The sequence below is a fragment of the Acomys russatus genome, chromosome 6, assembly GCF_903995435.1.
Source record: "Acomys russatus chromosome 6, mAcoRus1.1, whole genome shotgun sequence".
In the NCBI taxonomy this organism is placed as follows: domain Eukaryota; kingdom Metazoa; phylum Chordata; class Mammalia; order Rodentia; family Muridae; genus Acomys; species Acomys russatus.
In genome coordinates this window covers 18,320,472-18,337,314 of record NC_067142.1, presented here as the reverse complement: position 1 = coordinate 18,337,314, position 16,843 = coordinate 18,320,472, and the positions used below count along the sequence as shown (strand labels likewise).

General features: G+C 48.7%; 1 protein-coding gene across 19 annotated transcripts in view; it reads right to left on the bottom strand.

The window, feature by feature from the left end:
• Window positions 1-2,517: 2,517 nt before the first annotated feature.
• Window positions 2,518-16,843, bottom strand: part of Clasp1 (cytoplasmic linker associated protein 1) — a 219,367-nt gene continuing 205,041 nt past the window's right edge. For all 19 annotated transcript variants that reach the window (XM_051147231.1, XM_051147234.1, XM_051147236.1 and 16 more), the window contains 3 exons: window positions 9,043-9,249; window positions 6,773-6,889; window positions 2,518-3,058 (listed from right to left, as the gene is read on the bottom strand). In XM_051147231.1, coding sequence (XP_051003188.1) covers window positions 2,972-3,058; window positions 6,773-6,889; window positions 9,043-9,249 — 411 coding nt within the window. In that variant the 3' untranslated portion in view covers window positions 2,518-2,971. The remainder of the gene's footprint in view (window positions 3,059-6,772; window positions 6,890-9,042; window positions 9,250-16,843) is intronic.

Genomic DNA, 16,843 nt, shown 5'->3' with positions numbered 1-16,843 from the left:
TTGTAGACCAGGTTGGCCTTCCTTTGTAGACCAGGTTGGCCTTGAACTCACAGCAATCCACCTGCTTCAGCCTCCCGATGAAATATACTCTTAAAGGGCCAAGATGGAGGCTGGTGAGATGGCTCAGCAGGTAAACTGCCTGCCACCAAGCCTGACAACCTGAGTTTAATCCCTGAGACCCAAATGGTAGAAGGAGAGAATTGATTCTATCAAGTACCCTCTGACATGTGTGTGTACACACACACACACACACACACTCCAGCAGGTGCCCTCTGACATGTACACACACACACACACACAGAGCAGGATGATGGCAATTTGACACGGTCCTGTAGGGCACCTAACGGTTCTCACAGCACCACGCACACAAAACTGAATTGTCTCATATTCTAGGAAAAACTCAAAAGGTGTTTTTTTTTTTTTTTTTTTAAATTTTCTTTTTTAGCAAATCCTAGCACATTATTAACAACAACAAAAAAATCTGTACATTTGCCATGATACACTTGGGAGGTGAAACAAATAAGATATAAATACAGATATGGATGTAACATGGAAAAAGCCCCCAAAAAACCCCAAAACAAACAACACCCAATCTGGGGGACGCAGGGACCATGCGTATCAACTATCTCAGTGGCTGACTGTTCTCAGAGCATTTATTTCTTCAGAACATTGTTAGCAGAATCCTGGTTTGGGGGGAAGGGTCTATCAAAGTTCTAATTTGCTGTCTTTTAAAGTGTGAGTTTCGATAAGGGTGGCAGAGAAAGAAACAGAGAAGATGTCTGGGACAAACCTGTTGCGTCACCTTCACAGGTGTTGAAAAGCTAGTACTGAGCTGTAGATAAGGCGAGCCCAGGCCATCTGTGGCCACCAGGTCTGCACAGCACATGGGTGCACCTGGAGAGCGCCTGTCCAGTGGAGGGAGGGGCAGCTTGCCAGGAAGCAGGAAGTCCAATGAGGGGTCCCCCTGGACACAGAGTAGGGGGTTTCAAGGCCCTGGATAGTCAGATAGACGGGGAGGCGAACACAGTTCCGGGTGCCGTGAGAAGTCCTTCAGGGTCTGGGTGCTTTGAACAGAGTCCTTTGGGGAGGTGGAGGCAAGGCAAGGCAGCTGTAGCTGTCAGGGTTCAGAGAGCGGTGGTGGGCGTAGTTGCCCTCCATGAGGTGGCGGCGGCATGCGAGTCTCCTCAGCATTTCAGGCAGCAGTCTTCAGATTGGGCCCAGAGGACCTGTGAAATGATTGTATTCTCTCTACTCAGATTGAAGAAGGGCTAGCCCTTTGTGAGTACTGTGAGGAAATCAGGCAACATTCTGGAACTATCCAGTTACAGTGGGGGCCGTGGTGATGATCTGTGGGGCAGAGGATTCCAGAAGGGCCTTTCTAACTGCCTTAGGCATAAGAGAACTCCTATGAAACCCGGCCAGGTTGCACAAGTCTACAAGGCAGTGGCTATAAACACCACTCAGGCATCGTAGTGGAGAGTGAGATGGATTTTCATTAGTGAACTTCTAACAGACAGGATATTTTTGGTTTTTAACCAAAAGTACGGTCTGGTCCTGCTATGTTTTGAGTCAAAGCCAGTCAATAATAGCAAGTCCCTTAAAACGACCCCTGAATTCTCTGCAAAGCAGCAGTGGGACAGTTAGATGTGTGAGCCACTCACAACACACACACACACACACACACACACACACACACACACACACACACTAGGGGCCTTCATTTTCAGTGTCTACTTCCTAATACAGTATGGGTCTTTCCCAACCTCCTTATCTCTTTTTTGATTGATTGATTGATTGACTGATTGATTGATTGATTGAGACAGGGTCTCACTATGTAGCCCTGGCTATCCTTGAACTCACAGAGATCCACCTACCTCAGCCTCCTGAGCACTGGGATTAAAGGCATGCGCCACCATGCCTGACTTTATCATTGGGGGTCAGAGAAACAGAGGGCTGGAGAACTCATGTGCCCAACCTCTGCTTTCAGCTCTGCTAGTGGGCTGTGCACTGGAAGAGGGCATGCCTGGAGAAAAATTAACACCCCGAAGAGTCTTTTGCTGGGCATGTGGTTCATATCTGTAACCCCAGCACTTGGGAGGCTGAGACAGGAGGATACCAAGTCCAAGGCCAGCTGAGGGAAGTTTGCATGATTGCATTAAGAATTGTCATTTGGCTTCAGAATTCTATTCAAAATCTATTTAGCCAGACTCTACCTTAGCTGCTTCATCAAAGGACCTTCAAAAGGCTAGGCCAGTGGTTCTCTGGAAAGACACTGCAAGTCTGGTTCTCATCCTGGCATTCTGCGGTCACCTTTTATTTAATGCAACCATGAAAACTTTGGTGGCATTACTGATCCTATTGCCAAAGGCAGGAAAGTAGGCTCCTGCCTGCCCTTGTGTTTATCATGAGGCCAGCTCCAGGCTGTCCTTTTCTTGCCCAGACTGTGGCCCCACTTTTGACAAGATCTCTGAGACGCAACCTAAAGACACACACACACACACACACAGAGCTTTTCTCAGTGTCAGGTGGAAAACAGGTGGGGGGCAGGGCTTCTTGTCCCATCTGACCACACTCTAAAAACTGAAGCATAAAGAACACACAGCAATACCCCAAACCACCCCCCAAGTCTGTACGCATTGAGAAAAATCTGCTACTGTGTACCGAGCACTGGCTAAACAGCTCTGGTTCCTAAGAACTGTGCCCTCCATGGTTTGTTTGGTGATGTCAGCAGGTGGTGCAAGACACGTGTCAGTATGGCTCTTTACTTCTCAGTCCTTTCGTTTCTAAGGAGACTGCATAACAGGCCTTGCTTCCGTTACATTCAATACCAGCAAAATTCTACACAGAAGCTGGAAGGGACCAAAATACTGATTGTAATAAATTATATGCGGCCTCCTCGAGTGGACTAGGCAGCTGATGGGGCTTCTCAGAGGCACCCCCAATGTGTGTTCTGCACAGACTGGCACGGCCACTAGCTGTGTGTGGACACATCAGAGGAGGAGCTGCTGTTGCTGTTGGTGGTCTGGGCCCTCTTTATATATAAGTTCAGCAGCTTCATCTGCAGAGAGAAGACAAAGATGAATGAACAGGGGAAACCAGCAAGAAGCAGAAGGACCCAGTGACTTGTCAGAAAACAACTGGTACCCAGAACCCCAGCTGGGGTCCACGTAGCAGACACTGATGGCGTGCTGTTGACTGGACAAGGAGGTCAGGGTCTGGGGACAGTGACACAAGGACCAGTAGTAGGGGCAGAGATGACACAGCACAGGGATAAAGACCCAGATGAGCACAACGGTGCTGCAGCTGCTCCTTCCCCCAGTTCCCCTCCTACAGACACCTACTGATGGCAACCACACCCAAGGTGACAGTGTCTGACCCCACAAAGCCTAGCATGGCCTTGGTTTTGATTTTCCCCAGCACTACAAAAAGCAAAAGGAAAAAAAAATCTTGGAGGAGGATAAGGTTGAAGCCAGTTTGAGTCTCAGAGTCACACTTTTATCTTAAAAATCCCAAAACACTGTGGTCATGAGGTGGCTCAGTGGTTCACAGCACTTTTCCTGAGCCTGAGGACCTGAGTTTGAATTGCAGGACCTGTGTGGTGGGAGGAGAAAAACCAACTGAACAAGCTGTCCTCTGATTTCCATACATGTGCCATGTCACATGCATGCCCGCTTACACACACACACACACACACACACACACACACACACACACACACACACACACACACGATACTGGCATGAAGACATATATATATGAACATCCAAGGAATGGCACAGAACTGCAGAAGGAAACCTTCACACAGATCCTCAGGGGTTTTGAAAACAGTGTTCAGACTGTGAGGGAAAAAGGATTATTTTTTATAGCAAACAATGTTGGCTAGCTCTCAGCCACAGAATGAAGTTTAACCTTACCTAACACCATAGACAAAAATTAACCCAAACGGAGCCAAGCAGGTACCTGATAGCAGAGGAAGCACAAAGACAATGTGGTTCACATACACAATGGAATTTTTTTTCTGCCATGAGAATAACAAAGTTGGGCTGGAGAGATACTTCAGAGGTTAAGAGGCTGCTCTTCCAAAGGTCCTGAGTTCAATTCTCAGCAACTGCATGGTGGCTCAACCATCTATAATGAGATCTGGTGCCCTCTTCTGGCATGCAGGCACACAATGTAAGTAATGAATAAATAAAATCTTTATTAAAAAAAAGAAGAAGGCCGGGCGTGGTGGTGCACGCCTTTAATCCCAGCACTCGGGAGGCAGAGGCAGGCGGATCGCTGTGAGTTCAAGGCCAGCCTGGTCTACAAAGTGAGTCCAGGATGGCCAAGGCTACACAGAGAAACCCTGTCTCAAAAAAAAAAAAAAAAAAAAAAAAAAAAAAAAAAAAAAAAGAAGAAGAAGAAGAAGAAAAGAAAGAAAAGAATAACAAAGTTGTGTGGTTTGCAGGAAAATGGATGCAACTGGAGACAATCATATTACGGGAATTAAGCCAGTCTCAGAAAGACTAGCACTTTTCTCTCATATGCGGTTCCTGGAGCTGACAGGGGAGTATAAAAGCATGTACATATGGCATGACATTGAGGCAGAAGCAAAGGTGCCTGGGGTGGGATCACCAAGGAGACAGACGGGATGGGAGGGAGAATCACAAACCTAAATCAAAGAACTCTAAGAGCTTAGAAATCTGAAACTTTCACGTGAAAGCTGGACAGCAGCGCTTCACGACAGCGGATGTGGAGATAGTTTCTGGAAGGGACCCCAGAGGTTCAGGCAACAACAATAACAGCAAGAGACCAATTTATTCCTTGAAATTAAAAATCGTGTAACCAAGGAACAATAAACAGACAGGAATTGAACTCACACGAGGGAAGAGGCATACGTAAACCATATATTTGAGAAAGGGCTGGGTAGTACTTTTGGGTTAATTCATTTGTAAGTCCAACCCCCTTTATGAACAGGGCCTTGATGGTGGTCACTGTGGCCACGCCGCCTCTGAATCCCTGTAGAGGGTGAAGGGAGAGGAGCAGGGATCTTGATCTTATGCAAGCTCTGTGACTACCACGACCATTTCTCACGAACAGTTAAAAAAGCAACTGAAGCCAAGTGTAGTGGTGCACATTTTTAATCTCAGTACATGGGAGACAGAGACGGTCTGATCTCTGTGTTTAAGGCCAGGAGTAAATTCTAGGACAACGAGTGCCACACAGAGAAACCCTGTCTCAGAGGGAAAAAAAGGCAATCTGATCAGAGTCTTGGCAGGAGGGAGGAGGCAGGGTGGGATTACCTGGAGACTGGGTCAGGTAAGGTGAATCTGTCTGTCTGTCTATCTATCTATCTATCAATCATCATGTTAAGGTATGGCTAATGCATCTATCAATACACCTACCCACCCATTATCCATCTAGCAGTTCATCTAACTCAGGCTAGTCTTTAACTCCCCATGTAGCTGAAGATGATCTTTAATTTCTGATCTATCTGCCTCCACCTCCCAGGCACTGGGATTACAGTTAGTTCGTGTGTGCCCTAGGGTGGAACACAGGGCTCTGTGCATGCTAAACAAACACCCTGGGCCCCACAGCAACTCATGTGCGCTCGCCTCTGTCCGTCCGTCTTCACAGAGTATCTCCTCTGGACTGTGGCTGGCTTTGTCCTCGGGGACAGCAGGCCATGTGTAGAGCCCTTAACGGTAATGACCTTACAACTGAGAAGAGAGCTACTAGCATTGAGGTGGAGGCTGGGGTTGTTGGCTAACCTCTGACATCACACAGCTGAGCTTCCACAAGCAAGTGGTCCCCAGGGATAGCGGGAAAGTGGCCGGTGGCACCCTGACTATGATTCATTCTAGTGGTGTCAGCGTGTCAGCTGAACTGAAAGGAAGCACTGCCTTACAAATGTCTTCTCAGACAGGGAGCAGGGCACTCACAGCAGTCAGTGTGCATCCTGCAGGAGGCTGGGGGGTGGCGTGGGGATGAACATTCTTGCCCCCTAGGGCATCCTGTCTTGGGCAGAGCGCATAGCTGAATTCTGGGGAGGCGAGGCCCTGGCTACGGTGCTGCTCCCCAGCTGTGCCAAAGAGGCAGCTGGAAACACAGCTCCCTGGGGAGCTCCTCTCAAGAAGCAGGGCCACATAGCCCTGGGTCCCTGCGCTTCACTGGCATGCCAGTGTACAGAGCAGTGACTGAGGTACAGCAGGGCGAGGCTGCCATCCCTACTGCTCATGTCCACAAGGCACTCCATTCCAAATGCAGTTTGCTCAAGGATGAGTCAATTGTAACCTGTGTGTGTTACTCTGTGTGTGGATGTGCTTGTGCGCACACACATACATATGTACATGCCACAGAATGCATGTGGAGGTTGGATGTTTCCTTCTGCCTTTACGTGGGTTCCAGGGACTGGAGTCAGGCTGCCAGTCTTCACGACAGGCACTTTAACCCACTGAATCAACTTGCCCACCCGGAGGTAAATGTCTTTAGTGATTCTGGGGGGGTGGGGAGGGTAGGTCAGGGAAACCTGGCTTCTCAGCAAGGTTTTCTTCCTTCAGTAAATATACTAGAAGGTAGGTTGTCTTTTCAAAACAGTTAGAATGGCCCGGTGTGCCATTCAGCACCACCTTCCCCTGGCTTTACTGCACAGCCAGTCATTGTCACCTTAGGGAAAGTGCCTTCTGAAAAGTCAGACAGCTAACCACACCCAGGGAAGAGAGCTCTGCCACCAAGGGGCTCACGGTGAGCTGGTGGAACAGGTGCGGGCAACAGCAGGTAATACTATACATACCTTGCTCCCCGTGAGCTGTGCGAGGTGAGGTTTCAGATCTTCTCCGATTACGGAATAGATTGCCACTAAGCAAAACACGCTGGCCTTCCGTACACTGCTCTCAGTGTTGTCGTAACCCTAGAGAGCCAAAGGGGAACGGAGAGAGGAAGTCAGATCAAAGCTCTGGCTCACAGTCAGGGCCTCAGTGCTTCCACAGATGCCCTTGGAGTGCAACAACCACATAGATCTGCTCGGAGGGTCACAAGTGACTGGTGAGCGGGAGCAGGAGGACACGGGTGCCAGTGGGTGCTTTGTTACAAGGTACTGACACTACACATGGCAAAAGGGAGGTGGATTGGAAAGAGGAGACCCCTGGGGAGCTGTGGAGAAGCAAATGCCTCATCCAGACTCTTCCTGGTGGTGGAGCAGGTCCCCTGAGTGGAAATAGAAATGGCTTAAAAGAAAAGCGAAGGCCAGGGTGATGGTTCAGCAGGCAAAGGCATGACTTACTGCCAAGCTCCAGCGCCCAAAAGAGATACCCAGGACTCCCAGGGTGAAAGGAGAAAATGGAGTGACCAACACCACACCACACCAGAGGAGAGAGAGAGAGAGAGGAGCGAGAGGAGAGGAGATGAGAGAGGAGGAGGAGGAAGTTGCGGAAGAGACGAGAGAGAGACAGAGAAAGGAGGACGGAGGGGGGGGGAAGGAAAACGAGAGGCGGAAAGAGAGAGAGAGCAACAGACACACACAAAAATACTATCACTCCTTCCTAAAAGCAAGACTTCTCTACTGTCCAGGGATTGCATAGACTTCTTGTATTCCCAATGTCCCACACAAAATGGGGGTCATGTGCTTTGCTACAGCTAGCCATGGAACTGTGCAGCCTTCATGTCCTCCTCTCCGCATGGGATCATCTAGTCTTCAACAATAGGTCAAGCAAACCCTTGCAAACAGCATGAAATGGGCCATTAGCTTCTCTACCTTTCTTCACTAATGGCCCCTCCCCCCATGGGACACAGTACAGGACACTGTCGCCTGCAGCTGCTATGTGGCCCTACCACGTCTCATAGCAGGCTGGAGAGCAGGCCCTCTGCAGCAGGGCCTGCCCATCAGTCTGCCCAGCTCACTGCCTCATGTGTAGGAGAGCTCCAGCAAGCACAGACACAGGAGAGCAAAGTACGCATGAAATACACTCCACAGGACCCTTTGGCCCAGGGCTGATCACATGAGGTATGCCACTGGCGCTTGTTGACACGATGAACAACGTATGTTTACATTAGCCAGGAGGGTCATTCCCTGAACCACAGGAGCTGATTCAGGCTATCGGTTATCTTCTTCTGCATATAGAAGCAAGTGGGCTAAGAAGATGTGTTTGTGCAAGACTGAGCCTGTCAGCATCCTGTCACAGGGGTGAGAGAAGGGCTCACGAGGCCCCTGACCCCTCATCCAAGTATGTATAGGCAGTTAATGGTTGCTGTGTCTGTGTGTGTGTGTGTGTGTGTGTGTGTGTGTGTGTGTGTGTGTGTGTGAGAGAGAGAGAGAGAGAGAGAGAGAGAGAGAGAGAGAGAGAGAGAGAGAGAGAGAGAGAGAGAGAGATTGATTTTCTTCAATGGTACAGCAGCCAGTGGCAAGGTGCTCATCTTCCTATAAATACTCCTGTGAGCAACCGTTATGGAACTCACCAGCTTGTCAAGAAGTGTAAATGGATTTCTAGTCTAATCACTAGCAGTTGTGTGTTCTTGAGATCCTCTGCCACATTAACAAAGGGCACCGCCAGTAGACTATGGACTAAAAGGGCTTTGCTAAATGTTAATACATTAAAACAAGCACCGGCTAGAAAACATTCTATTGTATAAAGCTTGAGCCTTTTGAAACAAGCTAGCAGAAAGTAAATAAAGACATGAAAGTAGAAGAGACCCTCAGGAGAGGAACAGAAGGCAGTAAGACAAAATACATATGTATGAAAAGACCACAGTAAAACTCATTATTAATACTATGCTAACATGCCTGCAGTGGTGGCGCATGCCTTTAATCCCAGCACTTGGGTGGCAGAGGCAGGCAGATCTCTGAGTACCAGGTCAGCACTCTACAGAGTGAGGACAGGACAGGTAGGGCTACACAGAAAAACCCTGTCTCAAAAATACAAAACCTAAATTGAAAAAAAAAAAAAAGCTAACAAAATACTTTTTAAATAAAAGACACGGGGCCCAGGGAGAGCTCCGTCACTCGTGGCTCCATTCTGACCCACTCTGTCTTGAGCAGCCTGAGTTGGGTCTCCCTGGGATGCGTACCTGCAGCAGGCCTGGGATAATGTCTACAAGGAGCTGCAGCAACGACTCCTTGGTGATCCTCTCCACCACTTTTGTCTGCATCTTGATGGCAGCCAGGTTGATGGGGTAGTCGGCCGTCTGGATGATTGGACACAGCACTTTGATGCACTGCTCTGGGTGGATTGAGCTGGCTAACGTGGATGCGGCTTCCTCAGCCGCTCGTACCACCTGAAACAGAGGACCACAGAGTGAGTGATGCCTGCCTCAAGAGTTTTGAAAAAGATGAAATACTGCTCTGGCTCGAGAAGCAAAGACAGCGACGCACTTCCTCCAATACTGCTAAGAACAATTACAAGCAGCCTGGGTTGTTGTGTGCGACAAGGCAGTATGGGCCTGGGGGTCTGGGCCAAAACCTTGGCAGGGCGATCTGCAAACATGCCCTGTAGCAGCAGCTGCGTCTGTATTTACAGCTGCACCCACCACCTTGAGATCTTAGCAACGGGGCTTCTCAGCGGTCCCCAGGAGTGGTCTTAGAGGGGGACCCCTCAGCTGACTCTCATCACAGTAGAGAATTTCTGCCCTGGAAGATTGGGACCTGAAAGTAAATGCTTCCCAAGGATCAACGGGACCCTCTGACACAAAGCCTGCAGAGAATCAGTGTCTTCTAGACGGAGGTCCCCTGGGAGGTTTGGAACTGCAAGGTGCTGGGGCTTCAGGATGAGGCTATGGTGTGTTTCCCTAGGGAATCTCTTGTGGAAGGAATCTGTGCCCTCAATGCTCATTATCTCATATTGAAATTTTTGCTTTGTTTTGTTTTTGTTTTACAAGACAGGGTTTCTCTCTGTGTAGCCCTGGCTGTCATGGAATCACTCAGTAGACCAGGCTGGCCTCAAACTCACAGAGATCCACCTGCCTCTGCCTCCTAAGTGCTGGGTTTTTAATTTTTAATTAACCAATTAATTATATCCATCCATCCATCTAGTTGAGAAAAGGCCTCATGTCTTCCCGAATGGGCTTGAACTCATTATATGGCTGAGAATGACCCTGAACTTCTGATTTCCTGCCTTCCTGCCTTCCTGCTGGGATTACAAGCACACAACACCAGGCCAGCCAGCGTATACAGTGTTGGGATGGAGCCCAGGACTGCACTCAGGGGAACACTGTTGAGTGCTACACTCTCAGCTACCTCCTGGCACTTACAATGGTACATACCATGACTGCCATGTGGCTGAAGGAGCAGTGCTGATCTCTGGAGACCCTCCCCTCAGGAAGATGGAAGCAAAACTAGAGAGGAGGGAGGAAGGAAGAGCGGGCAGCAATGCCAAGAACTGGAAGGCACCAAGTGTGCTGCCCGGATACACATCCCAGCCACACCTCTTGTAAGAGCTAGTATTCTATTTCCTCATCTGTAAAATGGGGGAACATGTCACAGCAAGGGAAAGCAATGGCAAAAATACAGCAGATATGCACAAGCACCTTTGGTAAATGCTATGTGAACAGACAGCAGCTGCACACAGGCAGGCACTTTCCTATGGAGTATAATGAGAATCTGCTGCTTCCCCAAGGCCAGCCCTGGACTGCATTCCCCCACAGCCCTCCTCTCTGCAGCTCAACTTTCAATCTTCATAAAGTAAAAACACAATCCAACACTTTGATCATCCTCACCCTTGCAATAAAAATGTTTATATATGTGCGTGCATGTGTATGTTGTTGTTAGGAGGCCTGGACATGCTATGGTACGCATATGAAGGTCAGAGGGCAACTCAGATCAGTAGGCCCCCTTTACTCGCTGATGTATCCTGCCAATCATGATTTGCTTGTTTGCTTGTTTTTTAGTTTTTCAAGATAGGGTTTCTTTGTGTAGGCCTGGCTGTCCTAGAACTTGCTTTGTAAAATCAGGCTGGTCTTGAACTCACAAAGATCTGCCTGCGTCTGCCTCCCAAGTGCTGTGAATAAAGGTGTGCACCACCGCTTCCGAGTTGAGAAATCTATTGTCTTTTAAAATATATTTGTAAAAATTATTTTAAATTATCCAATATATTAGTGTGATGTTCACATGAACATCCCAAAAAGCCAGAGGTGTCAGGTCCCAGAGCTAGTTACAAGCAGCTGTAAGCTGTCCGATGCAGGGTCCTCTGTAAGAGCAGGAAGTGCCCTTTGCCTCTCACTGTCTCCAGCCTATCCTGTTGCCTTTCTTTTCAGCTCAGGTCTTTTGCCCCTGAGCCATCTTGTTGGCACAGCATCTTTACAGCCCTGGAAACAGCATTTGAACTACCTGGAAAGCCACATGGTACAGCGGCGTGTGCGTGTGCGTGTGCGTGTGTACACATCCAGACAGACCACTTGGGCCAGTTAGATTTGGGCTCTGAGGCCACACTGCAGGTTTCAGTCACTTTTGGGGCCTTGATTTAGGTACTGCCTACTATCTGAGCCCCACAATCTTATCTGTAAAAGGTGCAGGGCCACACCTCTTGGCTCCCCACTAGTGGCTGGGCCTTGCCTTCTCTGCAAACAGTGCTTTGTTAGGGACCATGCCTGATCAGTCCCTGGGTAGCTTCTCCTCTATGGAGCCGTCAAGGGAAATCCTGTAAAGCTACCCTGTCACAGCCATGGCCACCTCATTTAAATATTCAGGTCATGCTAGTGGCTGGATTTTCATCAGGAAGTTCCCCATGAGAGTCAGCTACTCACACCCAGTCTGTGACGTGATGTGTGATGTGACGTGGTGCCCATCACTATAAAATGCTCAGGCAGGGTCAGGAGACAGCCCAGTTGGTAGAGTGCATGTTACAAAAGCATGAGGGTCTGAGTTGGATTCCCAGAACCCATGTGAAAAAGCCAAGGGAGGTGGCACACTCTTGTAATCTCACTGCGGGAACAAGAGGGTCGCTGGGGCTGCTGGCAGGTGACCAGCTAGGATGAACTGGTGAGCTCCATGCCAGCGAACTCTTGTCTCAAACAAAAAGGTGGACAGCATCTGAAGGATCTAGTGTCTGCACACACAAACACGTACACACAACAGTCCTGGTGGCGGTGCATAAGAGTCCACACCCCTCATATCATAGTGGTCTAGTTATAGGATCTTTTTTGTTTGGTTGGTTTTGGTTTTCGAGACAGGGTCTCTCTGTGTAGGCTTGGCTGTCCTGGACTTGCTTTGTAGACCAGGCTGGCCTCAAACTCATAGGGATCCGTCTGCCTCTGCCTCCCGAGTGCTGGGATTACAGGCGTGTGCGACCACGCCCCAGCTTGGTTATAGGATCTATTTTCCTCTTTATGTACTTTACCTAAGCAAGTTGCCACTGACATTACCCTTCCTGGTAAGGAGACACATATAAAAATCTCCCCGAAATGCCTTGAGATCAGAGACGTGGCAGTCCCCAGGAAGGAGTGGGCAGAGTGCCACACCGAGCAGTAGCTCTGGCATGGGATGGGGTGCTGTGCACAGCGCTAATATTGCTATAATCACGGCACCAATTACCACTGTTCAGACCCATCGCCCTAGGCTTCCTGTGATGTCCCTCACACATGGCTCACAGGAGTGTCCTGCCCCTCCTTGACCATCCCATGCCCCACCAGTGTGTGCTTTTGATCCTGGTGACATTTTCAAGGTGAATTCTTTCCAACCAGGCACAGCTGGGACCCTCCCAGGAGTCTGGCACTGATAATGGGCTAAGCTACTCTCTAGTCTCCTGTTCTCTGCTTGGGGACATTTCTCTGTTCAAGAAAGGCCTGCTGCCGGGTGTAGTGGCACAGGTCTTTAATCCCAGCACTCGGGAGACAGAGGCAGGAGGATCGCTGTGAGTTTGAGGCCAGCCTGGTCTACAAAGCAAGTCCAGGATAGCCAAGGCTACACAGAGAAACCCTGTCTCGGGGAAAAAAAGAAAGAAAAAAAAAAAAAAAGAAAAGAAAAAAGAAAGAAAGAAAAGAAAAGAAAAAAGAAAGGCCTCCCTCTGAAAGCTGTGTGGCCCCATAGGTATTCATAACCTTACCACCTTGTTCCAGAAAGGCCTGCAGAGGGGTGAGTGGTGTGGGAGACAGACCTTAGCTGTCAAGGTATGTGTTCAGTCAGAGTCTAAACTGTCTCAAACTATGTTGAGATAAAAACCTCCCTTAGGGCCAGGCATGGTGGCGCATGTCTTTAATCCCAGCACTTGGGAGGCAAATGCATTTGGATGGCTGTGAGTTCGAGGCCACTCTGGTCTACAAAGCGAGTCCAGGATAGCCAGGGCTACACAGAGAAACCCTGTCTCGCAAAACCAAAAAACCAAACCAAAACAAAAAGCAAACAAAAAAACCCAAACCCAACAAACCTCCCTTAGTCAGTTATGTGACCAGTTAACATCGGAAGCCTGACAAGTCTAGAGTCACCTAGGACACACATCTCTGTGCATATCTGGGAGGGAAGTTCTAGACCGGATTAACTGAGGTGTTGGTAGCTGCATCCCATGGGCGGGGGGAGGAGGCTGGACTGAACACAAAGGAGAAAGGGAGCTGAGAGCCAGCACTCATCTGTAGTTTCTGACAGCAGATGCAGTGTGACCAGCTGCCTCATGTTCCTGTCACCGTGCTTTCCTTGCCACGGTGGACTGTACTCCCCAAACTGTGAGCCAAGGTAAATAAATCCCTCCTCCCTTAAGTTGTTTTTGTCAGGTGCTAGAGAGCAGAACTCAGAGGACATATTCTATATCCAGTACACTGAGAGGGAAACACAGTCCGGCACTAAATCAAGACAACTTTACCCTCTCCCCAGACCTCTAAAATATCTACCTGTGGCCGGGGCTGGGTCTTCAGTGAGGCCTACCTCCTCCCTGGACAGCTGCCCAATGCCAACTCTCACCTGTCCCTCATATCCTGTACCCAGCTGGGCAAGTTGTCTTTTAAGACTTGTTCCTCTGTAGAACCCTGGGAGGCCTCGTGCAATCGGCTTGCTGAGATGCCGCTCCTATTAGACAAAGAGTTTCCCAAAAGCAAGATCCCATCTCTGTGGTCCAGGCTGGGCACAAAGTTCAGTGGACACATAGCAGGCAGTATGCATGCCATGCTCATCTTTCTGTAATATACATGCTTTTCTTCCCACAGTGTACAAGTCACCTCAGGGGCATTCAGCACTGACTTTGTTTACATTTTCCAATGGGGGACCTAGCCCAGAACACGAGGAAGCAAGACACAAGTAACCTTGGCCTTATGAGGAGTGGACAGGTGAGACGGCTCAAGTGGTTAAACCAGCCAGTTGCTAAGGATAACGAGCTGAATTCAGTCCCTAGGACGCCCAGGTGAACGGCAAAAAGCAACTCCTAAAAGTCCTTTGATCTCTACAAGTGCATCATGACACACATGCTAAGACACACACACACACACACACACACACACACACACACACACACACACAGACACACACACAGAGCTCTCGCAGTATAACATCAACAAAAAGGTCCAGGAAATACATTGTAGGCTACACAACAAAAGCACAGTAAATTAGTTCTTTGGAAAGAGAGCAGTCCCAGGTCATTTCCCCAACAACCAGTTCATTGTCTGAAAAGGAGAGAGGGTCCCACCATCCCTCAGGCAAGAGGGAGAGCGGGGCTAGATGTGCAGAGAGAAGGCTGTGTGGACACTAGTCTTGTGCCCAGCTGCCACAGCACGCTGGAGGGGATGACTGGAACTCTGTGGCGTTGTCTTTGTTGCTGGTGTGGTGCTGCTGCTAGCGCTGCTAGTGTAACCTGGGGGCTACATTTCCAGGAAGTGCTCAACCATCAGTTACTTATCACCCTGGAAACAATGTTTCAGACTTATATGTGGTTGATGTATCTAAGTACAGAAACACTGATATGTGTCAACTGGAACTAAAGACCTCACCAGGAACAAGAGTGCACAAACATAGACTTGAAGGCAGTGAATTCAAGTCAGGTCCCAGCCTCTGCCAGTCAGCACCAAGAAAAGGCAACACCCTCGGCGTCCCGCCGTGAGAGGACCTCCCATGCTCTGTTCCTGGTTTAAGTGAATCTCAGGTCCGCGGAAGTGAACCCGGCTCCAGCAGCGCGTGCTTGTGGGACATCCAGGGATTCTAGGTGTGGGCACAAAGGACTCAACAATCACATCAGTGTGCACTGTGCTTCCAAAAATAAACTGCCAGGGACGGCACATAAGGATGAGCAGCTGAAGGCCCTCGACTTCTCCCAGGGTGAGAGAAAGCTCCCCAGGACAGTCACTGGTTTTGGCAGAGAAGGTAGCAGTGTTCTAACTACCCTCCACATGCCAAACCCTGGCTTTGGCAGGCTGCCTGCATCAGGGTGAACTGTAGGTTCTGCCCTATGTTCTCTGTAACATAAGAAGTGAGATTATAATGTAAGCAAATAGAAAGCAAAAGTAAACATGGGCAACAGAAGAAAGGAAGGCCCCGTGCTCAGTAGACAAGGTGGCTATCAGTGAGGGTGAGCAGGGCCAGCTGACCAGGGCCTCAGCTCACTTCTGGGTGGACACACTCCATCTAGATTCTGACTTGGCTTCTGTTTGGCTAGAAACACAAAAACTCTATCTCTTCATTGGTAAGGATGCAAGTGTCTAGCTAGGAAAAGGCGACTGTCATATGTAGCCGTCTCACAGATGTTTGTGCAATGAGATCTGGTGCCATGGGGAGGCTGGCCTTGATCTCTTGATCCATCTGCACACCTCACTCTTTAAGGAAATGGGATCATGACTCAAGATACTGATGAGTGTTTGCCTGAAGATTAGGTTTCTTAATTTTAGGGCAGAGAAGTTCTCGACATTTGGATCCTGTGTTTGGAATGTACCAAGTTTGATTTGGCTCTGTCTCAGATGCAGCAGAACAACTGGGTGTGTAAAAAAATAAAAAATAAAAAAATAACAGGCATCCAAAACCAACGATGGAGGGAATCCAAGAGCTCGTCCCTAGGGCACCGGTAGCTTAGCTGCTGGATCTTTTAGAGGCTAAAGAGGTGCTGATGCCGTCTTCTGGAACTGGCCAGGAGGGTGTCAACTAACAGCTGATACAGAGTCTTGGTGTCCATTAGAATAACGAGGGAGTTGGGCATGGTTGCATATGCCTTTAATCCCAGCACCCAGGAGGCAGAAGCAGACAAATTTCTGTGCGTTCAAGGCTTGCCTGCTCTACACAGGGAGTTCCAGGTCAGCCAGGCCGACATAGAGAGACTGTGTTAATAATAATAATAACAACAACAACAACAACAACAATAATTAATAACCATAACAATTGGAATGTAATCTGAATAAATTATAATAAAATGATACTAAAAGGGGATATAGAAATAATTAACAATAACAAAAATAAATAACAACAAACAATAATAAAAGAGTAATGTCCCAGAATGGCACAGATGAGAGCTGGGACTTAAGAGAGGTGTGCAACCATGGGTCACCCCCCCCTAGACAGTATCTATCATCTAGTGAAGAGGGAGAGACCAGGAAGGCTCTGGCTCTGGAGGCTCCAGTCTGGGCTAGTTCTGGCTCCTCAGCCAGCAGATGCTGAGGTAAAACTCTCCCCACGTCCATGCTTATTTTTCTCATGAGGAAAATTATAAGAAGGACAGAATGGAGAACATTAAATTATTTTGGATTATAAAATCTTATCATTCATCCCAACCTGGTGAGTGGTTTTTTCTGAAAAACAAAAACAAAAAACCATACAAATAAGGGCTTCAAAACCCCTCAGGAGGGGAACATAGCAAGACCAGCATGCTCATGGCCAGTGAGATGGCTCAGCACGTAAGAGCACTTGCTGCCAAGCGTCATTACCTGAGTTCGCTCCCTGGGAACTGACTCCAAACACACGGTCCTCTGACCT